Source organism: Pseudochaenichthys georgianus, chromosome 9 (genome assembly GCF_902827115.2).
Source record: "Pseudochaenichthys georgianus chromosome 9, fPseGeo1.2, whole genome shotgun sequence".
NCBI lineage: Eukaryota > Metazoa > Chordata > Actinopteri > Perciformes > Channichthyidae > Pseudochaenichthys > Pseudochaenichthys georgianus.
This window is the reverse complement of record NC_047511.1, coordinates 28,709,074-28,734,935: the sequence shown is the minus strand read 5'-3', so window position 1 is coordinate 28,734,935 and position 25,862 is coordinate 28,709,074. Positions and strand designations below refer to the sequence as shown.

Here is a 25,862-nt window from a genome sequence, read left to right as displayed (position 1 = left end):
GAAGCAGGTAGGACTCAAATGCAGAATAACGAAAAGCGAGCTTTATTAAAATATATAAAGCTGTGGCAAAACAAGGCAGAATCCAAAATATCCAACACCAACGAGCAGCACAAGGAACACAGACCGTGGAAAGACATGGAGGGGAAACAATGAACCGACATGGAACACAGGGGAAGACTAGACTAAATACACAGAAGGGTAATCACAGAACAAGACACAGCTCGGCAGGGGAGGAGAAACACAAGGACAACAGGTGAACACAATCGGGTAATCAGGGAGGGAAACAGACAGAAAGCAGACAGGCAGGAAACGGGGGTGAACACTTAACACAATAAAACAGGAAACCAGGAAACCCAAAGACAAGAAAAACACCAACACAGACAAACCTACAAACGTGACATAACATGACAATCGTGACAGAACCCCCCCCTCAAGGGACGGATCCCAGACGTCCCAAAAAAAGGTCCAGCAGGGTGGGTGGAGGGGGACCGGAGGGAGGACACATAACTAGGGCCAAGAAAGGGTGGGTGGAGGGGGTCTGGAGGACGGGTCTCGGGCGGACGGCCCGGGGGAAAGGCAGAGACCAAGGAGGGGGTCTCGGGCGGAAGGCCCGGGAGCAAGGCAGAGACCAAGGACGGGGTCTCGGGCGGAAGGCCCGGGGGCAAGGCAGAGACCAAGGAGGGGGTCTCGGGTGGACGGCCTGGGGGCAAGGCAAAGTTCAAAAAGGGGCGAAGGCCACAGCGGGCAAACTCAGGGGGCCGTGCATGAGGGCAAAAGCAGCGGCAGGAAGAGTCAGGGGGCCGGGTCCGAGGACAAAGACCGCGGCACTCAGGGGGCCGGGCTCGAGGGAGAAGACCGCGGCTCTCAGGGGGCCGGGCTCGAGGGAGAAGACCGCGGCTCTCAGGGGGCCGGGCTCGAGGGCGAAGACCAGACAGCTCCGGAGGCCGGGCAGGACCCGGTTTCGGCCGAACAGGAATCGGAGCCAGTGGGACAGGCTTCGGCAGGATCCCCCACGGAAGAGGACCAGTAATTGGCAGGACCCCCGGCAGAAGAGTTGTCGGCGGGACCCCCAGAGGAACAGGACATAGGATTGGCAGGACCCCCGGCAGGAGAGCAGTCGGCGGGACCTCCAACGGCACAGGACATAGGGTTGGCAGGACCCCCGGCAGAAGAGTAGTTGGCAGGACCCCCGGCAGGAGAGTAGTCGGCGGGACCTCCAACGGGACAGGACAAGGAGCTGGCAGGACCCCCGGCAGAAGAGCAGTCGGCGGGGCCTCCAACAGCACAGGACAAAGGGTTGGCAGGACCCCCGGCAGGAGAGCAGTCGGTGAGACCTCCAACGAGATGGGACAAGGAGCTGGCAGGACCCCCGGCAGGAGAGCAGACGGCGGGACCTCCAACGGGACGGGACAAAGGGTTGGCAGGACCCCCGGCAGGAGAGTAGTCGGCGGGGCCTCCAACGGCACAGGACATAGGATTGGCAGGACCCCCGGCAGGAGAGTAGACGACGGGACCTCCAACGAGACAGGACAAGAAGCTGGCAGGACCCCCGGCAGGAGAGTAGACGGCGGGACATCCAACGGGACAGACATACGATTGGTAGGACCCCCGGCAGAGGAGTAGTCGACGGGGCCTCCAACAGGACAGGACATGGAGTTGGCAGGACCCCCAGCGGAACCTCCAACAGACCAGGACATTGGGTAGGGACTTGAGACGTGACTCGAGAGGGGAACTAGAGACGGAACTCCAGAGGGGACTAGAGGAGAGACTAGAGGAGGAACAAGAGGAGGGACTAGAGGAGGAACTAGAGAGGGGACTCGAGAGGGGAACTAGAGAGGGGACTCGAGGAGGGACTAGAGAGGGGACTAGAGGAGGGACTAAAGGAGGGACTAGAGCAGGGACTAAAGGAGGGACTAGAGGAGGGACCTCGAGAGGGGACTGGAGAGGGGACTCGAGAAGTGACTAGAGAAGGGACTAGGAAAGTGACCTGAGGAGGGACTATGGCAGCTGGGACCAGGACTGGGGCCGGAACCATGGCTGCTGGGGCCAGAACTGGGGCTGTAACCATGGTTGCTGAGGCCGGAGCCGCTGGAGTACGGGCTGGAATCCTGGCCTTGCATCTTCCAGAGACCTTTTGGAGGCTCCGTGGACCTCCAAACGCCAGACGGGTTCCTGAGAAAAGGTCTGAGGTTGGAACTGGAGCCGCTGGAATCGGAACAGAGGCCTGGACCATGGCTGTGTGGGCCAGGTAATCGAGCAAGGACACATAGCTCTGCGGGCCGGTACTGGTGCATGGATCCATGGCTGTGGAAACCGGAACTGAAGCCGGGATCATGGCTGTTGGAGCACGGGCTGGAATCCTGGCCCTGCGTCTCCTAGAGGCTTTTTGGAGACTCTGTGGACCTTCAACAGGACAGTAGCTGGATCCCAGGAAAGGGTTAGAAGCTTGTGCCAATTCCTCAGGGCTACTTGAAAAGATTTGTAGCCACTCCGGCAACAAGCTCCTGAGCCAGGGCTTGCGAGCAACCTCCCGGCGTGCCTCCTTCAAAGCAGCCTCTTTACCCCGTCTAGATGAGGCGTTCTTCCAGGTGTAAAAAATGTACTCCAGAGAATACCCAAGACATTCCGCCTGTGGGGCCAAAACATTGAAATCTGCTGAGTCCAAATTTGGTCGGTTCATTCTGTTACGAATGGGTGAAGCAGGTAGGACTCAAATGCAGAATAACGAAAAGCGAGCTTTATTAAAATATATAAAGCTGTGGCAAAACAAGGCAGAATCCAAAATATCCAACACCAACGAGCAGCACAAGGAACACAGACCGTGGAAAGACATGGAGGGGAAACAATGAACCGACATGGAACACAGGGGAAGACTAGACTAAATACACAGAAGGGTAATCACAGAACAAGACACAGCTGGGCAGGGGAGGAGAAACACAAGGACAACAGGTGAACACAATCGGGTAATCAGGGAGGGAAACAGACAGAAAGCAGACAGGCAGGAAACGGGGGTGAACACTTAACACAATAAAACAGGAAACCAGGAAACCCAAAGACAAGAAAAACACCAACACAGACAAACCTACAAACGTGACATAACATGACAATCGTGACACTTTACTAGGCATTCCTTGTCAAATACAATTAAACAAGTCCCAAGCACCCAGTCAGGAGTTCTGTTCAGGAGGTAAATATACTTTATCATTGAGCATAAAGACTTCAAGTGGGCTGTTACCTGTGTGAGGGACCTCTCTCTGCAGCCTGAGGGCAGTGGTTGTGATGATTAAATTGATAGTCTATGTCATGAGCAATGGGATATTGCAACCCAGTCTCACGGCATTTCGTGTTCACCAACACGATTTTTAATCTATTGATTCGTGTTCACCATCACGATTTGCCCCTTTTTTTCGTGTTGCACAGCACGATTTTAAAAGCAATGTATTTCTACTGGTAACGTGTTTCGTGCCTGCAGGCTGCAGCACGTCTTTTTCTCCGGTCGGGTCGTGGAAGACCGGAAGCTGTGTGGTTAAAAAAAACATGTTCTTACTCAATATCAAGCCACAATTATTGCTTTTATTTTAAATCGTATAATTTCGGACTTTTGTTGCCGTCTGTGAGGAAAATAAATGGGGCTCAGATCCTCAGGATACTGAAATCTGTATTTTTAAATATTTGTTTCCTTCTAATTTGTTATTTACTCACCAATAACACACAATTATCCTTGCTTTTATTTATTGGTTTAATTTCATAATCTCTGGCTTTTTTGGCGTCCGTCAGGAACTGAATTTCAAAATAAAAATAACCGGAAACAGACGTAGGCCTATAAGGGACATTTCGAGCATCATTGCGATTGTCAACATTTCTGAGTTTAGGATGGCCGAAAACACTACACTACCCATAATCCCCAGCTATCTCTGAGTTTAGGATGGCCGAAGACACTACACTACCCATAATCCCCAGCTATCGTTTAGGACTACAGTTCCCGTAAGGTTACGCAGAGCGTCAAACAGCTGTGTGAAATGGAACGAAACCACGCCAGACTATCCAAAACTGGAATCGAACACCCCTCCAGAACTACACATGCTGGCTATTGTGTTTCGCAAAATGTGCTATGGGACGTCTCTACTGAACGTTTTCGTTTTTCCCACAATTAGAAGTTGCCATTATTAAACACATTGGTGTTATCAAATGTAAAACATATAATTAATAAATGGGTGAACATCACTTGTGTCCATAATGCACAGCATTATATTAATGCCGTATGACATGACAGCTCATTGCTACTTTGTAATTCTACTCCACTACAATGCAGAGGTTAACCTGGTATTTTTACTCCACTGCATTTATTTGAGTTACTTTGCAGATTCTGATTAATTATGTGAAATATAAACAACCCTTAAATCAGACTTTAGTTACACCCAGTGTTGGGACTAACGCGTTACAAAGTAACGCGTTACTGTAACGCCGTTATTTTTGGCAGTAACTAGTACTCTAACGCATTACTTTTTAAATTCAGTAACTCAGTTACCGTTACTACATGGTGCGTTACTCCGTTACTGCGTTAGTTTTTGTATATAGTCAACAGCCAGGTGAACAGAGATGAGAACTGTACTTAAGTACAGTACTTGAGTAAATGTACTTAAATACTTCCTGTGTCACATGCAGAGACGGGCTGTGGGCGTGTTTGTGTTGTTTACTAACAAGACTATCATGGCGGCGGCGGAGCTCAAGTCGAGTTTCTCCGCCTGGAGATATTCTCACTATTTCACTTTTGTCGAGCACAAAGAAAAGAACGTTTTAGTTAAATGTAAGTTGTGTCCTGGCGGGTCAAAGAGCCTATCTACCGCCCAAACCAGTAATTCAAATCTCTTAAAACATCTGCAAAAACAACATGCTGGGATGAAGCTAGTAGCTAAGACCACAGAGACTCAGCCGACGCCACTCCACCTGCACCTAAGCAACAGCGGCTGGATTTTAACCAAGGGACTGCTAGCCAGGGAAAAGTCGATAAAGCCATTGCCCGGTATGTTGTAGAACACATGCAGGCTATCGCTACAGTGGAGTCACCCGCTTTCAGGGAGCTAGTTAGCATGATAGCATGTCCGGGCGGCACACGGCATATGAAACGGAAAACTTTTTCCAACTACCTGGAGAAAGAATATACAAAAATGTAAAGCCAGCTAATATCGATGCTATCCAGATTGCATATAATGCATGTCAAGTTGATCAACAGATTGTATTATTCTCCAATGCAATAACAGTACTGAAATGAAGGCTATAAGGGCATTAATATAATGGGAGCCCTTTTTTAAGTAACTAAAAAGTTACTTTTCACAGTAACGCATTACTTTTTGGTGTAAGTAATCAGTAAAGTAACTGAGTTACTTTTGAAATGAAGTAACTAGTAATGGTAACTAGTTACTGGTTTTCAGTAACTAGCACAACACTGGTTACACCTGAGTAAAATTCAGGTAAGGTGATTGTCAAGTGCCAACAATCAGGAGAGATATTTGATAGTTGGTGCTTGAGAAGACTAAACATGTATCTGCAATTGACATGAATGGAAACAAGTAATAAAGTATATTCATTACTCGTTATTCTCTACTAATAGTTAATTAAAGACTGTATATTATGGCTATTTTGCACATCCCTTTCAAGATTTTCAAAGGTTTATTGACATATCATACACAACTACGGTGTAGTTATGCAATGAATGAAAAACTTGGGTCACAGGTTCCTCAACAGTGCATTAAGACATCTATCAATATGTGTGTACCTCCACCATTAAACTGTCATATTCTGCACATTTCTTATTCTATCTACATACATAAGAGTATAATTAATGTGTATAATATCAGTTAAAATAAGTGCTTCAACATAGTTAACATTGCAGGAAAGCAATATATTAGACGTTAATTACTTTGTCAGGCTTAATATTTAATATTTAATGTTTAAATAAAGGTTAATCCGTTTTTCTGTTTTGCACCTCCTCCTATTAATATCTGTGTACATCCTGCACTAAACTGTTTTATTGTAGAGATCACTTATAGTATCTTCTTGATTTTTTATATTCTATATTTCTATATTTATACTTTCCCCCTATGAAAGTATGTACTCTTAATATTTTTTTAATCAAATATAACACATAAAAACAATAATTCAATAACGTGCTTTAACCACTAGGAGGTGCACACAAGGTGCACACAGCCATAATAACTTTGTATTATTAGTGTGTATGTACAACATCTGAAGATGTATAGTTGTATGTATTTACATTCTTACATTAAAAGAAAATCAGTAATATCTTTGAAAACTACAGTCCTTTTCTATCAGCTGTGCACCGTTATGGTGTAAATATAACCTATCTATGAATATGAAGATCAAATGTAAAAGTCAGCCGAATTAGTGTTGATACTGCAAGGAGACGTATTGTGTGAAGAGAAATTGAAGATGTTGTTTAATTGTTGATATATTTATGATCCACGTCAAGTATTCAGTTTTGGCACCATTTCTTCCAGTTTTTCCAAAGGTCTTCTCATCAGGGCTCTCTAAATAAAGAACTACGGCAGATCTGTAATATGTAATGCAGCCGAACCGTGTATTACAATGCCGTTATGTGATGACTTTCAAAGAGAAAAGCAAGAGCACTCGGAATTAAGTATTATTTTATACTTTTAAAATGTTTTCCGGATTTCATATAATATAAACACCAAATCCCAGCATGCATTGCGGCTAACACATCCAATCAGCGAGCTTAAAACCATAGCTGAGGATCTTGGGTAATCGCTCGAAATGCCTACGTCTGTTTCCGGTTATATTTATTTTGAAATTCAGTTCCTGACGGACGCCAAAAAAGCCTGAGATTATGGAATTAAACCAATAAATAAAAGCAAGGATAATTGTGTGTTATTGGTGAGTAAATAACAGTGTGTTATTTTGAAAAGAATAACAAATTAGAAGGAAAAAATATTTAAAAATACAGATTTCAGTATCCTGAGGCTCTGAGCCCCATTTATTTTCCTCACAGACGGCAACAAAAGTCCGAAATTATACGATTTAAAATAAAAGCAATAATTGTGGCTTGATATTGAGTAAGAACATGTTTTTATGAACCACACAGCTTCCGGTCTTCCACGACCCGACCGGAGAAAAAGACGTGCTGCAGCCTGCAGGCACGAAACACGTTACCAGTAGAAATACATAGCTTTTAAAATCGTGCTGTGCAACACGAAAAAAAAGGGCAAATCGTGATGGTGAACAGGAATCAATAGATTAAAAATCGTGTTGGTGAACACGAAATGCCGTGAGACTGGGTTGGATATTATTATATCATCCTTCAAAAAGCTTTGCCTGTAGGCACATTATTGACAGAAGTTACTGTATATGCAGAGCCCTGCCCGCTCCTAAGAAGTGTGTTATATAGTGTGTCTCCTCCATCCTAAGGATTCCCTGAGGCCGGTGAGGTATGGCCACAGAATCTGGGATCAAACCTAGAGAGGTATAGATTTAGGCTCATTTCCCATGATTGATTTTCTGTCTTTGAAATGACTCCACAGACGTGGTTTTATGTCGGCACTAATGTTTCAACTGTTTCCTGTAGCATTTACAGGAATCCATGAAGTGTAAGTGTGTGTGTGTGTGTGTGTGTGTGTGTGTGTGTGTGTGTGTGTGTGTGTGTGTGTGTGTGTGTGTGTGTGTGTGTGTGTGTGTGTGTGTGTGTGTGTGTGTGTGTGTGTGTGTGTGTGTGTGTGTGTGTGTGTGTGTGTCTCGGTGCGTGCGTGCGTCAGAAGGGTTTTCTGCATGCGCAACATTTTATAGGAAGAGTATATTTTAAAAGGCTCGAAGTGAATCGTGTACCTTTCTTCTTATTGGTTTTTGAATGATAGATATTTTTCAAATGTAATCTTTACACGGACAGAGAGGTTTCTGCTGTTGGCACAACTCCTGATATGAACTACAATTCAGTTTGAGCATTGTTTAAGTTGGATATCTCTATTGCATGTACAGTATAACATCTTTAGACTCAATTGAATTGCTGTTTTTAAAAGTAGTAGCTATCTAGAGTTTCATGGTTGTGATTAAACTGATAATGTCAATGCTCTAAATTGACTATCAGTTCATTCAGAGGAGATCATTTCCAGAAAGTGCACTGTAATTGACTTTGTGCTCTGAAAGCACTCCTCACTACTCTTTTCCTGTTTCTCGCTTTCTTATTCTCTTTCCACCAACACCGCCTTTCTATTCATCTCTTCCCCCATCTCCTGCTGCCCTTTTTCTAAAGTTTTCCTGTTAAATCTTGAGAGGTAGAAATCCATTTGACCTCACTTCTGCCCCGCGTGGAGTGTCTCTTTTTGTGTTTATGTGTTTATCAGTGTGAGTCTGTGTGTGTGTTCTTTCTTCTGACTTTTTTTAAGAGTAGCTTGTGTTGTTTTATATATATTGGCCTGTTGACATTTTTCTGACACAAGGATCAGGATTCTTGGAACAGATTCAGTCAGAGCTCCACTGCGTCATCCTTGAGAGCGTGACATTTCACTCACTACCTACTCTGTGTGTGAGTTTGTGTGTACTGTATACACGTTAGTATGGATGTGTGTGCTACATAACAGTACCTCTACTGCACATTACATCTTCTGTGTGGTCTCTAAAACCACCAGTAATCACTAGAGAGAGTGGTTGTTATGTAAGTTTAGTTTTAGGAGAGAACATTGATGTGTGTTCTTGTTGTATTACACAAAGCCATCAGCCGTGTCGGCAGGTATTGCAGATCATCATTTGAGCCGTCTCCTTATTGAAAGCGCCATTCTTCCCACTTGTGTTCCTTCTAATCCCTCCACATTGTTGTTTTTATTCCGGCTCTGCTTCTTAGCTGTTTTCTTCTCCTTTTCTTTAATTTGTTATTCTCATCTCTAGTGTCTTCCCCTTTTGTTGGCTCTTACCAAACAATGTACGCTTCATTTTCCTGCCATCATGTTTTCATATTTGTTTGAACAATCGTGCTTTAATTGGAACATGATACGTTTCTGTCATGGCATGTTGCTCCTACTGTCATCACTAATTCTGACATTAATCAGCATGACATTTGTTAGATACAGTCATCTGCTTAGTTATTTAACACGGGAATTTAATAGAACCATACTCAAAAATGATTAGAAAGCCAATAAACACTTTGAATGATATATGCTGACAAATACATTAACCGTTAAATTCTTGCTCCTGCATTTCTTAAAATGAAACGGCATATTCTACCCGTCAACAGAGCGAGAGTGTTACTGTTTGTATACATATTTCAAATCACCCCGATTAACCGCATCTGTTTTTCTTGATCACGGTGTCTTGCACATCCAGCTGGTCTGGCAAGAAGCTTTTAAGTGCACCATGTTGCTGTTCTTGCCTTTATCAATTATACACCAGCACTTCAATTATACATCAGTACATCAGCAGTTAATCTGTGTCATAGACCTTCAGTCTGACTAAGTGGACCACTCATCATGACACAGCAGTAACCGACTTACAGACACTAGAGTTTCTTAGTGTATCCTTGTTCTTTAAGAGGAGTATTTTTAGTATCGACTAAGACAACTACATGTTTTGTAATGTATGAGAACAGAAAAGTAAGTTAGGCACAACAAATACCTTGAGCATGCATTTGTGTGTCTATGTCCTGCCATGTTTGTCCCATTTTATTTGAAATATTGGTTTGATTTTGATCATTGTGTTCCTCTCCCTTCCTCCATCCATTCCACCATCCTCTTCTTTTCTCACCCCAAGGTTCATTGTTTCAGCTGTCCACTGAGACCAAAGCAAAGAGTGATATGGGAGTCCCATGTAAGTTGATGTTTTATGATTTATCATCATCCCTTTTCCTTTTGTCTTTCTCATCTTAGTCTTTTTCTTTTTATATGTTAGGCTCATTGTGTCTGTTTTTATTGTTACATGTCATTTAGAGTTACTTGATGAGAGCTTTTTTCTAGTGTGATGATGTATTCCCTTTATGTGTAATGTCTTTGCTGTGCCGATCAAACAAACGAGGTCTCCTTATACACTCTTCCATCATTTAAAATGAAGTGCGGTATCCTAGGGTTGTGTCTTAAAGTGAATGCACCATGGTGGTGACAGATTCCTTTAATGAACCTGATTCGTTCTTTCTTCCTGTCTGATAGCACTGAATCGATTTAGCACCAGTTCCCTTGATTCACAATTTGTGAGTTTGTTGCAGCTGTGGTCATTTTGGAGCCTAGCCAGCCAGTGTTGGATCATTGCCAAAGTAGGCAATTTGCCTTAGTTCTGAACACTTGCTTTGTGTTTACAAGCATTTTGGCTCGCTGACAACTCAATGGAGAGTGCTGCAGCTATGGACACTGAACGGAGTGAAAATTAGACTTAGTTACACTGATTTGACCCATCTCTTTGAAGTATCATCCAAATGAATGGGTTATATGTCAAACCAGACCGTTACTAATGCATCATCTGTAGTAGAAAAAAACGTTACAGGTTGTCAAAAGATCACCTGGCAAGAGTAATACTTATGTGGGAGGTATAAATAATAAGGTATAAGAAATATATGCACCTGTACTTACTCCTTTACTCCTCAATTTCATCTCTTTCACTGTTACTGTTGATTCCTCAAAGTGCCATAATGAGAGAGAGTTACGACAAACAGAAAATAATTGAAGGATGCAAGAGGGAAAGGATCTCTGCCCTTTATTATTACCGCGCTTTTTACCTCTCTCATTGCAGGTGCTCTCGTTTTATCTTCAAAGCAATCTATGAGCGTCTGTGATGTGTTCTAATGACTCTCGTTTAGGATCTGCTCAAGCTGTTTCATCGCCCGGGTGTGTGTTGTGAGATACAGGCACAGTGAGAACCAGAAATGAGATATAGAGGCAGTCATTGCTCATTGCATTTGCATTGGGAGGTTGCGTGAGTGGCTTTGAGAATCATCGAGTAGGACTACAGATGTAAATGTAATGTTTAATGTATAATTCAAATTATTTTTCGGAGTTCACATGTCCATGTTGGAGTCAGGTTACAAATGTAATACTGACCATCTCCATATCTAGTTTGACTTCCAATAGCTGTTAGCTCAATCAGATTCTGCATCCACAGCTGCTACCCAAAGGGCGTAATATGATATATTTTTACGGCTCCATGACCAGAACAATATCCATAATCTATCTGCAGGAAGGCCATAGAGTATTTCGTCAATACCAGTGATTTGATAATGATTAACAGCTGCTGAGTTTATGTTTCTTAAACATGGCAGCCAGTTTTCTCTATTTGGGAATGCAATCACAACAACAACAGGATTATGAAGACAATGCCCATATTCTTCTGAGTAATTGTTCTTGATTTTGAGACAAAACGGACCGTCTTAAACGTACTTTGATCAGTACAAAGTCTGTCGATCAGTTTGCGTTCACCAAGAACAACGAACTGTGGTTTACCAAAACTGAAAACTTTTACGCTAAAAGCTTTGTTTTACATTTGCACCCTAATTTGTCTCTTTTTAAGATTGTGAAGTAACACACAAATAAGTTTGAGGCAAAGAGAAGGGCAGGAAGTGGCTGAGCTGTAGATTTGTGCAGAGGGACACAGCTTTTTCCCAGTGTTTTTCCCAGCATAAAAAGCTAGCAGACGCTGAAATAGGTGATAATACAAATTGCATTCAAAGTTTTTCTTCAGTAAAAAGTTGCATTTGAACTGTATTGCAGGTTTGTTACATCGTGCTTGCATTCATATGACTTTTTATATACCTGTATAGATTTGTTCCCTCAGGCTTTAGTTACTCTTAAGTGACTCACTATTTTATTTCTTGGCACCAAGAAAGTGTATTCATCCCCACTACAGAACATGGATAGACACATTACCAAATGGCTGCTTACTTTCTCTATCTGACGGTCTCTCTTCCATTAATTCGTGCCAGTTACTTGGAGCGTATGTGTGAGCCAGGAGTGCAGTATAGGTGGTGTTTGCATGTTTGTGCCAAGATCAAAAAGGCAGTTGAATGAGTTGCAAGTAGTGATTGTCCACAGCTCTGGTTTGGATGCAGATCACAGAGAAGATAGAGCTAAGCTGAGTTATCCTTGTTTCCCCCTTCTTTAAATCCTCTCCATCGCAGATTGGACAGACTCTGAGAATGACAAAAAAAGCTCAGCCAATCGATAGACAGCGATCCATGCTGACTGAGGTTGAGCCGAGGCTTCTGTTCCACAAGCCCGTGTGTGTAATCAACTGGCTGTGAGAGAGAGAGAGAGAGAGAGAGAGAGAGAGAGAGAGAGAGAGAGAGAGAGAGAGAGAGAGAGAGAGAGAGAGAGAGAGAGAGAGAGAGAGAGAGAGAGAGAAGAGAGAGAGAGAGAGAGAGAGAGAGAGAGAGAGAGAGTGTGTGTACAATTCTCAGAATTGTCACCGCCCCAATTGTTTATTACTCTCTAACACTTTGGCACAAACATGCAGTTATCAACTTTATGTGACTCATTTTAGATCAACTATTGCCAATTACAATGACTATTATTATTGGACACAGAGAGGCACATTATCAGTTTGTGCACACATACACACACATACGCTACTCCAAAACAAACTGAATTTGGCATGTACACACAGTGAACACTGGCAAAATAATGTTGGTTTTGCAACCAATGACTATTTAACTTTGAACACTGAACACGAACAAACTGCTGAATATTGCTTTTGTAAGGTAACACTGTCATCCAAAACTATAAAGAATTATAATGACTTATTTCCATGGAAAACAAAGGAAAAATGGTTGGTTGTCAAATGATTCTGAAAATGACTCACACATATCGAGCAAGTGAGAAAGAGAGACTGTCAGCATTGCATCTAACCTGATCTGTTGTAGAAACTATGCTAGACTGCTAGACTGGGATTAAGGATGTTCATCAAAGGGCAGGCTCTCATACATACACATTCTCACAGACAAATGCCTCCATGACAGACAGTTGTCAACTTATTTAAAGTTGACTGATGGATCAATATGATAATTTTAAGCGTCCTTCACAAGTTTATTTGTCCCTGCCCTTGTTCACATGTGAACAGTATTAGTGTATTGACCTTTAGAACACAACAGTCTCCCTCCTACAGTATAGAGAACTGTCAGACATTTCACAGACATATCGCTTATTCAGTTGCTCCACTAGTTTTAATCTAAATCCTATTAAGCCAAGCTTTCGGACTTGACCTGCTTGTCAGGAGAAACACAGCAGATTGTTGACTTGAGGATAAAAGTTATTATGGATGTGTTCATGACTGCCTGCACAATCAGTGTGAGTGTCAGATCTCGCATGAGTGCCCATGAAAATGAACATAGGTGTGTACCTATTGGTACCCAGTCAGATATGTGTTCTTTCCTCTTTCTATCACTGCAGGTTTTGTCACCCGGGCTTCACGGAGCAGAGCCCTGTGCTATGCTTAGATAAACACAGAGGTCCAAACACATTATTCATTCATCCAGGTGTGGTCCAAAGTGCACACCCACATTCAGTCTCCTTTTCAGATTAGTCTTTTATGTAAGGCTATCAGACTATCAATTATCATCAGAACTAAAGCAGTGCATTGGTGTTTTCATATAGAGGCTCAATAAAAGGAAAGACCAAAGAAGTAGTGCATACAGAGCACAGAGATGAATTGAGTTTTTTTCATTTAAATTCGAAACATTTCTTTGAGCATTCAGAGAAAAAAAGAGGATTTTTTTTATGTCCAAGCTCAAATGTAAGGTCAATCCATTCAGGAAATTGTATTACAGGTTAATGCAGCAAAAGTCTTTCAATGGTGTATTCACACACCATAAATTAATTTGTGTTTCCATTGATTTCCGTCAAACCTAATTTTAGTCCAGTTATCAGTTACATAGGCACTGGATTACACATAAGTGATTGGTTCAATTATGTCTTAAACATTGGGGCTGTTCTTTACTTTTTGCATACATCACTTATATGGTAGAAATTGCAAATAGACATGTTGTAGTGTTGTTGCTATCACGATTTGGCAATGATTTTGCTTAGTTTGCCAAAGTCTAGACAGCATGTGACATGTACGTGTAAGGTGAATACAATAAAGGAAATGTAGGACAGAAAAACACCAAGAAAATAGGGAAAATGAAAAAAGAAAACATTTGATATTGTGCAGTTATATGTAGGTTAGTCATGCAGGTAGAAGCTCTAATGGGACGTGTTGTTTGATTCATCTACAAATCAAACAGATGGAGACAGAGACGCAGGGAGTCGGAGAGAGAGGTGTGAGTTATGGAGTGAGAATAAAATCTGTGAGAGATGGGATGTTAACCGACAGACAGGGAAGAAAGATTGTTATGTCCGCTGGTATTAAAACATGTTACACTTAGCACACAAACACACCTACATCAATAACACAGCAAGCCATAGCCTCGTTAAGTGTCCCACAACACTCTGTAAAAAAAATTGTTTGGAAATGATTGTATGGCTGCCTGGCACCTAATGTCTTCTGAAGTTGTCGACCTTCAAGTTAAAGTAGAAACATGATAAAGATTCCCTAAATAGATGAGAATGATCATAATTAAGATCAGGGAGTTGGTTCTTAAGAGGATTACCCAATGATATTCCCCTTTGGCAAGTGTAAGGACCTTGATAACAGGGTAACTTAATGCAGCAGAGTCTTTTGAGCATTTTTACATCAATGTGTTAACCTCAAAAGGAACCTGCATAAGAGAAAAACCCATAGGGATTAAACGTTTCAAGATTTAAAGGTTGTGCTCTTAAATTGAGTTAAATTTCATGAATAGGTATTTGGCAGAAATCTTGGTGGAAAGAGTACAAACTCTGGAGCTGTAAACATGAAGTATCACAATGTGTTATTTCCCCAAAACGCAATCTGGTTTATGTGACACATTGTTAAGCATCTTTTTCCACATTTAAAGTTAAACGGATGTTACGAACGTTATGTTTAGAACTGGAAACAACGATTCTTGTTGATTAATCAATTTGCTGTTCCGTTCATTAAAAAAATGGCCATCACAATTTTCGTGATGGGCAATCAAGAGACGTTTTCCCATGTTGCAGTCCATCAGACGAAGATATTCTGTTAACTATACCATAAGACAACACACATATGACATAATGACAAAGGAGAAAATACTCACAATTGAGGAGATGATAGCAAAAATAACCTAAAATACAAAGGATCTTAATAGCTGAGTGATGTTTTGACAATTAATGTAGCTTTTAATAGGTTCTTAAACTAACATTTAGCTTCAGTAAGTTTCAACATAGGCTTTATCTCGTAAACAAGACAAATATCACTTAAATATGATTTGTTTTCTTTCCTAAGAAGATAATGTTACTTGACCTGAACTTTATTCAGTTTCAGAAAAGCTTTAAACACTTGGATTTCGAAACCTTCTGTGTATGCTGTTATTCTATGTCCTGGACTCCTGGGCCTTTAGACATTTGGTTCATTTCAGTCATCACTTAATTAAGAGGGAAATGCTTTGCCCTCGCTCAGCTCCCCAGAGACACAGGAAGTGGATCATAGCTCCCTCAAGTGGTAGATGAGTAACTAACACCATCAGGTGTGACCCCTCTTCAGTGAATGTGTGTATCATGCTTAGGCATATGTGAGTGTGAATGTGTGTGTGCCTCATCAAAGGATTCGTTCATGCATAATCAAGCTCATGCTTTCTGAACACGTTCTGATGTGACAACAGCAAATCCTTAAGCGAATGACTCAGGCTGTTTGTAGCTAGAAGCCTGTTATCTGCCTCTTGACTTTAAGGGCAGATTAAAAGGAGCATTCCTATACTTTTATGCCTTCTTCTTAATAGCTGCAGACAAATCCCTTCCTACCAGCTACAGAGGAAGTAATTATACAAGGAGGGCTAAGTGTAAGACTACTCAAAAAAGTTTCACAGGCGCTTTCATGTTAAATATGTAGGATTTCTTCTGTTTGTCTGCTTTGAAGTTCAAGTGCATTTCCACTTTCAATGTGTTCCTCTTCCTTCCTCTCCTATCCTCTCCTTTCCTCTCCTCTCTTCTCCTTTCCTCTCCTCTCCTTTCCTCTCCTCTCTTCTCCTCTCCTCTCCTCTCCTCTCCTCTCTGCCCTGTATTGTGCCCTACTTGATTCCTCTCTCATCTTCCCTATTCCTTATTCTCTTTTTTACATGTTTCTGTTATTATCTTTATTTAACTCCCCTTTCCTTTTTGGTTGTCGCCACATCTGCTTGGAAGTCCTCTTTTTTCGATATTCCACTCCACTTATTGGCATTCCCTCTTATTTCCTCCTCATCATTCCTCGCTTGTGCTTTTAAATAGTCTCCTCTCATCATTTACTCATCTCCTCTCCACTTTATCCTTAAGCTCGGCTCATACCTTTTGCTATCAGTTCAAACGTTCTGCTCTAAAATATAGATCACGGATGGCAGTTGCAGCGCTGTTCTCACTGAAACAAGATTAAAGGCTCAGCCAGATTGAAAAAGGATGTTAGGACCCTTGTAAAAATAATTAACAGCCTTATTAAGTTGTAATAGTTGCTAGCTACCGTTTTTTATTTCGATGAAAGAGGTCTCTGTGTCTCTCTACCTCTGTCTAGACAAATGATCATATTACAAAAGCTGGGGGGCTAATTGAAAGTTTTATTTGAATGCAACATAACCTTAACAGCTATGATAAGTGGTCTGAGGTCAATGTGAAATTCTAAAACACAAATAAAGAACGACAGAGAGCCTTGTTTATTTGAAGCCTGAAGCACATTTCATCTTGTCTTGTTTTATTTGCTGCGCTGTTGCTAGAGATATCATTTATGTAGCTGTTTATATCCTACATTTAAGTAGACAAGTGGCACTATATTCATATATCTTAAGATTGTATTTGGCTTTATTCTTCACATTATCTGTGTGTCTGTAATTCCATCTCTGTTCTTTATTTGTGTCCCCTCTAGCTGCTCCGAGTACAGATGATGTAGCGCTCTACGTGGGCATTGTCATCGCAGTGATTATGTGCCTCGTCATCTCTGTCATCGTGGCACTCTTCGTCTACCGCAAGACACACCGTGACTTTGACTCGGACATCATCGACACCTCGGCACTAAATGGAGGCTTTCAGTCTGTGAATATCAAAACAGCCAGATCAGGTAAGGAATGTTCCAGAAAATGACATTTTATTCACGCTGAAAATAACACTGTAGTACAAAACTCAAGTAGAAACACTGATTATTATCCGTCTTAAAGAAGTTACTCTAAATTGCATTGATTTTCAAAATAAATATAATTGAAGAACATTTGAAAAAACACAATTAAGATTGTTTACTGAGGTAATAAAACAAGTGAGAAGTAGAGTCATTTTCTCATGGATTTCGTATTGGAAGGTAGATAGATTCATAGTCATATAGATGTATAGATAGATAGACCTCTATGAAAATAACTGTACCTGCACCATGCCTTTTTGAGGCTTCTAGCATAATTTTGTTTCTCTGCTGTCAATCTTGGCTGCTTTAGATGTATATCTGTCTCTACCAGAGACCACTCTCTTCCATCAAGGAGTTACTCTCTGCCATTCTCCTTCTCCGTCTCACTCCTTCTTTCCCATCTGCACATTCAGGTCAATCACATTTCCTGTTTATCCGCATTCTCCTCTCTGTGTCTCTGTCTCCCCGTCGCCGTGTCTCCGTCTCTCTCCCATCACAGTGACTAGTACTGCTACAGACACTCCGGCCTTTGTTTGTCTTCCTGTTAAAGTGGAGCCATCTTTCACTCTCCTCTGTCTATGTTGTCATTTCTACCTCTCTGTCTTTGGGAAATGGATAAAACAACAAGAAGCACACAGCCGCACACACTTGTACACCTGTGTGCATGCAATCGCTTACTGGAAATGCCAAGATTGGAAAGGAAATGTAAATGAATCAGGGATCAGTCTACCGGCCTAATAAACTTCTTTCCATAACAGTATTATAAGTCCTCATCCCTTGCAAACATTAGACATAGGGCATGTAAACAAACATTACATTACATGTCACTTGTTAGACGCTTTTATCCAAAGCGACTTACTGTGGGCAATCACCACAGGAGCAATTTGGGGTGAAGTGTCTTGCCAGGGACACAACGACATGCTGACTGCAGTGGGGTTTGAACCTGTGACCCCCTGATCCCAACACCAACACCAAGGCTCTATCCACTGCGCCACACGCCTCCACATACATATGTAACTAATACCCAACCACAAATTAGAATGATATACTGAACATTCTTTTTAAAACTTACTGAAAAAACAAGCGTTAAAGTGTTACTTATTAGTACATGATATTTTCCATTTAAAAAGAGGTTACGTATTTGCCACGGATTTTGTGTTAATCAAGTTGAGTGACATCTGCAAACAATATGGTGCTACTCTGAACACCTTTTATAGGAAACCTTAATAGGTTGCTGTATGTGGTCAGCAATACAAAAAACTGCAAGCTACAAAATAATTGTGCGTGTGTGTGTACAAGGGCAAATGCCTTCGAATAAGCAGAAATCGGGTGACATTTTATCAGGAAAGCACTAGGATGCTTGTCACTCTTCTTCAAGGAGTCATCTACGATTACTATTAATGAAGAATTATGTCCCTGCATCACCCTCGCTCTGTTACCCTCTGACTATTTCTCTCTTTCTCAGTCTCTCTCTCACTCTGTGGCTTTCCGTTAGCTGTTAATTACATTTCAGCAGGGTTGATTTGGCAGGAATACCCACTGGCTTTAAGGGTAAACAGCCTTGTGATAGAGAGAGAAAAAGAGTGATGGGTGACAGATGTGTGTGTGTGGATTTCAAAATTAGAATAGATGAGCTCGTGGAGGGAACAACAGGATTTCAGGCTCTGGTGTGAAAAAATGTGGAATTGTTCTCAGTAGGTAACTGGCCTTCCTATGGTCCTGTTTCCAATTAAATCTCAGATACATGTTGGATTTTCTGGTGGAAGTAAGAAGGGGAGAACACTTTAAATGTTTTGTCTGGCCTTAGAGTAAATTGTGTTAAACTAAAAAGGGTTATGGTGGAATAACAAAACTAGAAACAAGAGTGACTGACCTTGTTGTGTTATGGGGTTTGCTCGGAGCATACTCACTTTCGTCTTTTTAAAGTAAATCCATATGTAGGATTTACTTTTGGTGATATTGCCAAATGTGTTATTATTACAATCAGTAGCACTTGCCTGCAGCATCTTTCCAAATACATAGAAGGAAGTAAGGATTACATTTAGATGAAATAATCTAAAATGAAGTAATTGTTGTTAAAGTGTGAATTCGCTGCTAAAGGTTTTTAGCTTCTTGATTAAAAATACTGTGTGTTATTGAGAATGTTCTGCAAAACATCAAGACCTCATATATATATATACCTACTATATTTAAGTCAGAAAGGTTAGCCAAAAGAATGAAGCAATGTAAAAAGGTATAAGAAGGTACTTGCATTATGAAATCAACATACTCTTGGTCTTACTTATCAATACCCTTTTATATCATGTACTGTAAGTCCCTTTTACTATCTGTGTAACACATCGAGGAGAACAGGATAAGTGTGAATTAACTGAGCCCAAATAGATCAGTCTTAACAATTGCCAGTGTTCATTAATTAGTCATATTCTGTGGTAAATGTGCCGGGAGGTTTTGTCAGTCCGATTTCAATCATGACATAGTAAGCATTTTGAAAATGGACAGCAATGTGGTTACTGTGACAGCTCCCTTGATTGTGTGGGTGAAGTCAGGCAGTGATAACGTGTTAAAAAGCTTTAAACGTGGAATGTTTTTCATACTTTTTAACACTTGCTTTGTTAATGTTATACAGTGTAAAGAGTTTGTTTTATTAAGGTACAGATTTAAATATATATATATATGTGTTTGATGAATTCTGAGCAACACTTTGGCCCAATCCCAAACCACTCCCTCGACCCTACCCCTCCGTGATGGAGTGAACTCCGTCTGTAGCCACACTCGCAGCTCAACGAGGCTCCCTCCTGTCAGATGGAGGGAGTAAATACAGCAGCAAGCTTTGGGACGGCCTCCCCTCTCTCCGGCAGAAACAGGAAATGCCGTAACTGTATGTGACAACGGTTTCAAATCAGCATCTCTTAGACAAAAAGTTTAAATGAATAACTCAAATAAAACTCCAAACATCTTTCATTTTTGTAAAGCTCTTTTAGTTTTAAACCTGATGTTTATAAGCTTCTTAGTTTTTGCAACGGTCTGTAAATATACACAACTTTATAATAAAATGCACACATTTACCTTTTTCTAGACTAAACACAGGTTTGATCCTAAGTTAAAAACATATGAGGTCATCATGAGGTTGTTAACATTGCAGTTTATCAGTGGATATTTGCTGGAACTACTTGTACACAGCGTGTTTCCTGACGGACACACACAGCGTGACTCCGGTCAGGTAGAGACCTGTCTCAAGTCAGCACCGCTGCAGACTCGGTGTTTGAGGGATTGATAGCCCACTCCCCCTCCACACCGCTCCACACTCGTTGCTTTGGAACAGCCCTCAATATGGCGGAGCCTCCGCGTGAACGCGCAAACGGAGGGGTAGGGTGTAGGGGTAGGGTGTAGGGGGCGGTTTGGGAATGGGCCTTTAAAAGGGACTCTCTCTGGCTCTCTGTGCAGCAGCCATGACCGGTCTTTGATCCGGGTCATGCCCCTGTGTACTGTAATGTATCATTCCTGTCACTGATACCTTATCAGTAGCCTCATCTACTCTCATCTTACTCCTGTTATCCCTGTTAACTGATCTACGAGTCCCCTACATCTGTTCGATACTGAAGCCATGTGTTGAGGTTTAAACTGTTAAAGGTATAGAGTAAGATGAAAACTTAAAGAAGAAATGAACCATTTATTTATTTGTTGAGCATTTATTATGTGTTTATTTAAGCTTCACCCTTTATTTTCCGTCTCTTCTTCAGACACCACCATCAGCCGTTAGCCGAACAATCTGGCAGTGCTATTAAAGTTGTTCTTTCTCATTCATTTCTCCTTCCCTTCACCATGTCCCTTGCTCTCTCGCCACTTTATCCCTCCAGCTGATCTACTGACGGCTCCTCCTGACTTGACAAATGCAGCTGCCATGTATCGAGGTCCAGTGTACGCTCTCCATGATGTCTCGGATAAAATCCCAATGACCAACTCCCCTCTGCTGGATCCTCTTCCCAACCTAAAGATCAAAGTGTACAACTCTTCTGGTCTGGTCACACCACAGGATGACCTCGGGGGGGACTTCACATCCAAACTGTCTCCTAAGGTAATGAGAGTCTTCCTCAGTCTAAAGTCAGTAACCTTCATCCACTTGTATGACTTTAACTTAAAAGTATTCTGTATGATTTCAATATTGTAAGATGTTTTTGTTACAGTAGCATGTTAACAAGGCATTGAACATGAGTTAAAAAAAACATAAACAGTCAATATAATCATAATCACAGTTAACAGTAGGATTTTGAAATATTTTCTCCTGATCTGCAGAAGCATAGAGTTCTGAAACACTATGTATTCCCAGGCACATAAATACAAAAGCAAACAGCATTAGTATACATGAAGCTCAGTGCACCAGTTTCCTCCCTCTGCTCTGTCAACTACATGGCATGCATACGAGAATCACTTGTCACAAATGCAGATGAAACGGCTCTGTTTCATCACTTTACCTGTCTTGAGGCGGTATGAGTGCTGAACTCACTATCTTTGAGCTTCACATGTCAGTGGCACTTCTATTTGATCATTTTCTCTGTTATAATTGGTGTTGTTAATCGTGTACTTTTGGACCACCCGATTGACTTTCCCTCGCTAATTTGAGAATATTACTACTGAATGTTTAGTACTTATTTAACAACTCACAGTGGACATTTGGAAAGGGAAATATTACACGATATATATTACCTCTTACACTTAGGTGGTTTCATAGGTTTACTTTAAATCCGCCCTCTTTGCTCAGCCCTGTGACAGCGCTTGTAAGGCAAGGCAAGTTTATTTATATAGCACTTTTCAACACAAGGCAATTCAAAGTGCTTTACAAAAAATAAAAAACATTAAGAAAATGGCATTTAAAATCAGTCATTAAAAAGATGAGATAATAAAAGAAACATTAAAAGAAAAAAATACATGGATAAAAGTTACAGTGCAGTTTAAGATGTGAATAGTTCAATTAAAAGCAGCGACAAAAAGAAAAGTCTTCAGCCTGGATTTAAAAGTAGTAAGAGTTGCAGAGGACCGGCAGGTTTCTGGGAGTTTGTTCCAGATATTTGGAGCATAACAACTGAACGCTGCTTTACCATGTTTAGTTCTGACTCTGGGGACAGAAAGCTGACCAGTCCCTGATGACCTGAGAGATCTGGATGGTTCATAATTTAGCAGTAGGTCAGAAATGTATTTTGGGCCTAAACCATTCAGTGCTTTATAAACCAGCAGCAGTATTTTGAAATCTATTCTTTGACACACAGGAAGGCAGTGTAAAGACTTCAGAACAGGAGTGATGTGATCCACTTTCTTAGTGTTAGTGAGGACTCGAGCAGCAGCTTTCTGAATCAGCTGCAGCTTTCTAATAGATTTGTTAGTGAGACCTGTGAAGACACCATTGCAGTAGTCGAGTCTACTGAAGATAAAAGCATGGACAAGTTTTTCCAAATCCTGCTTTGACATTAGTCTTTTAATCCTAGATATATTCTTTAGGTAATAGTAGGCTGATTTAGTAACTGTGTTAATGTGACTGTTAAAACTCAGGTCAGAGTCCATGACTACACCTAGATTTCTGGCTTTATCTGTTGTTTTGAATATTGCAGACTGAAGCTCAGCGCTAACTTTTATACGTTCTGCCTTGGCTCCAAAAACCATTACCTCAGTTTTATCTTTGTTTAATTGGAGAAAGTTCTGACACATCCAGTCATTGATTTGTTCAATGCACTTACTCAGTGTTTGAATTGGAGCATAGTCTCCTGGTGAAATTGTTACGTACATGTGTGTGACATCCGCATAGCTATGGTAACTTATGTTGTTGTTCTTCATTATCTGAGCCAGTGGTAGCATGTAGACGTTAAAGAGAAGAGGCCCCAAGATGGAGCCTTGAGGTACCCCACATGTCATATTTGTCAACTCAGATGTGTATTTACCTATAGAAACAAAGTTGTTTCTGTCCTTTAAGTAGGATTCAAACCAATTTAGAACTGTTTCCGTAAGTCCCACCCAGTTTTCCAGTCGGTCTAGTAATATGTTGTGGTCAACAGTGTCAAACGCAGCGCTGAGATCTAATAATACTAACACTGAAGTTCTGCCACTGTCGGTGTTTAAGTGGATGTCATTGAAGACCTTTACAAGAGCAGTCTCAGTGCTGTGGTTTGGACGAAAGCCTGACTGGAACACATTGAAACAGTTATTTAAATGCAAGAAGTTACTCAACTGTTGAAAAACAACTTTTTCAATGATTTTACCTAGAAATGGCAGGTTTGATATGGGTAATTGTTCATTACTGAAGCATCTAGATTATTCTTTTTTAAGAGCGCTTTAATGACTGCAGTTTTCAGGGCCTGTGGAAAAATACCTGAGTGAAGAGATTTGTTTACTATATGAAGTAGATCTGAGGCCATGCAAGGAAAAACATCTGTTGGAATAATATCAAGGTAGCAGAAGATTTCAGAAGTTGAATAATGGAATAAAGGTTTTTATCATTAATCTGATGGAATTGTGTCATGATGTCAGAATTGATATTAGGTGGACATAGGGACAACACATTTGCTGTACCTGATGCAGAGGCACTGACTGCTTGTCTGATTTTCTGAATTTTGTCAGTGAAGAAGGAGGCAAAATCATTGCACGCCCTGGTGGATAGAAATTCAGAGGCTACTGACACTGGGGGGTTATTTAGACTGTTGAAGGTAGCAAACAAGGCATGTACGTTGTTTTTGTTTTTGGTAATGATGTCAGAGAAGAAAGACTGTCGTGCGTTTTTCAATTCCAAATTATAAAGGCCAAGTCTCTCTTTATAGATTTCAAAGTGAACCTGGAGATTTGTTTTTCGCCACCTGCGTTCAGCTTTTCGACATTCTCTTTTTTCACGGTCATGGCCTTTCTCCATGGAGATATTTTCTTGCCAGACACTTCCTTTACCCTAGTTGGAGCAATGGCATCTATAACATTTTTAATTTTTGAATTAAAATGATCTACTAGCTCATTTACTGAGATGTTAGCAGGGGCAAGTGTGGAAGAAAAATTCTGAGTAAACATTTCCCTAGTATTTTCAGTTAAATATCGCTTTGTGGTTAACTCTTTTTGAACATTTGTGAACAGAAATAGAGCTCTCAAAGAAAACACAGGAATGGTCAGAGAGTACAACATCAGTCACCACAACCTTAGAGATATTCAGATCCTTTGAGATAATTAAGTCCAGAGTGTTTCCCTTATTCAGCGTCACATGCTGAGTCAGTCCATAGCTCTCAAGAACACAACTTTAGCCCCTCTGTCTTGGGGGTTGTCAACATGGATGTTAAAATCACCAACAATGACTAGACGGTCAAAGTCAATACACACTATAGACAGCAACTCGGTAAAATCATCAAAAAAGCTTGCACAGTATTTGGGTGGTCTATACATATTTAGGAACAGAGCTCGAGAGGAGCATTTCAGCTGAAGGGCCACATATTCAAAAGAAGCAAAGTTCCCATAAGATGTCTTCCTGCATTGAAGGGAATCATTGAACAGAATAGCAAGTCAACCTCCTTTCTTATGCATTCTTTCCTGACTCATAAAACTAAAGTTGGGAGGGGTTGATTCGATAAGAACAGCTGCACTGTTATTTTGTTCAATCCAAGTTTCTGTTAAGAACATAACATCGAGATTGTGCTCAGTGATAAAATCATTGATTACAAATGTTTTTCCAGCCAAAGACCTGACATTTAATAAAGCTAGTTTAAGTTCGTTAAACTATCAGTCAGGTTTTTTGTAACAAGCTGTGGCTGACATGGAATCACTGCTAAATTTGATAAACTCACACAAATGTTTGAGCGCTTCCTGTATCTAAGATGATTCACTGCTCTTAATCTATTACCTATCAACACAGATATCGGCAAAGCCACTGGCAGGAAGGGCCCCGGCATGTCCTTGAAAGAGTTGAGAGTGCCATACGCCCTTGAGCCTGGACCCAGCAAATATCATTTTGCAGCGTTTTGTACACACACATCCCTATCAGGCTTTGAAGGGAAGGAAGGACGCACCACCCTGCTCCTCTCATCATAGGAGGGCAGGGTGAGGGCTACACTGTAGGAAGGGGGGTTTGGAAATCTGCTTCCATCTTCCTTGTATTGTTTTGGTTTGGATTATTGTGGTAGGCATGGTGATCAAGACGGGGGAGATGGCGCGAACAGGCGGCCCAGCTTGGTGACTGGAATCCATTCCTTGTCTTTGGTGATATTGGTGGGTGTCGTTGAGGGGCGGGGGTAAAGGACATGCTGCCAGGTCTCCCATAATCAGAACATTCCTCAGGCGGGTGCAGTGATACTTCAGGGTTTTCTGCGCAATGTGTTGTGTCTTTCTCCTGTTTTGATTCCTCTTGTCGCTTGTCCTTGGCAGAGGGAACAGATTGATGACGCAGGCAGTTGAATATGTTAGAGATAAACAATTTCACTCCTGACTTGTTCAGGCAAACTCCATTTGCCTTAAAAAGATGTCTTCAATCCCAGAAAAAGTTAAAATTGTCAATAAAATGGACAGAATGGTCAGTACAGGCAGTTGAAAGCCACGTGTTCAGTGCAAACAGTCTGCTGAATCTCTCCACTCCTCTTCTGACTTGCGGTAGAGGGCCACTGATGAACACCTCTGCATTTAGAGAGCTGGTAGTTTCCAACAGACATTTAAAGTCTTCTTTCAGCACTTCT

General features: G+C 41.4%; 1 protein-coding gene across 2 annotated transcripts in view; it reads left to right on the top strand.

Moving 5' to 3' along the window:
* Positions 1 to 25,862, top strand: part of LOC117452086 (netrin receptor UNC5C-like) — a 243,835-nt gene that overhangs the window by 192,100 nt on the left and 25,873 nt on the right. Inside the window, exons 8-10 of one of the 2 annotated variants that reach the window (XM_034090540.1) lie at positions 9,772 to 9,828; positions 16,930 to 17,121; positions 21,033 to 21,250. In XM_034090540.1, coding sequence (XP_033946431.1) covers positions 9,772 to 9,828; positions 16,930 to 17,121; positions 21,033 to 21,250 — 467 coding nt within the window. The remainder of the gene's footprint in view (positions 1 to 9,771; positions 9,829 to 16,929; positions 17,122 to 21,032; positions 21,251 to 25,862) is intronic. The other variant, XM_034090541.1, reaches the window with a different exon arrangement.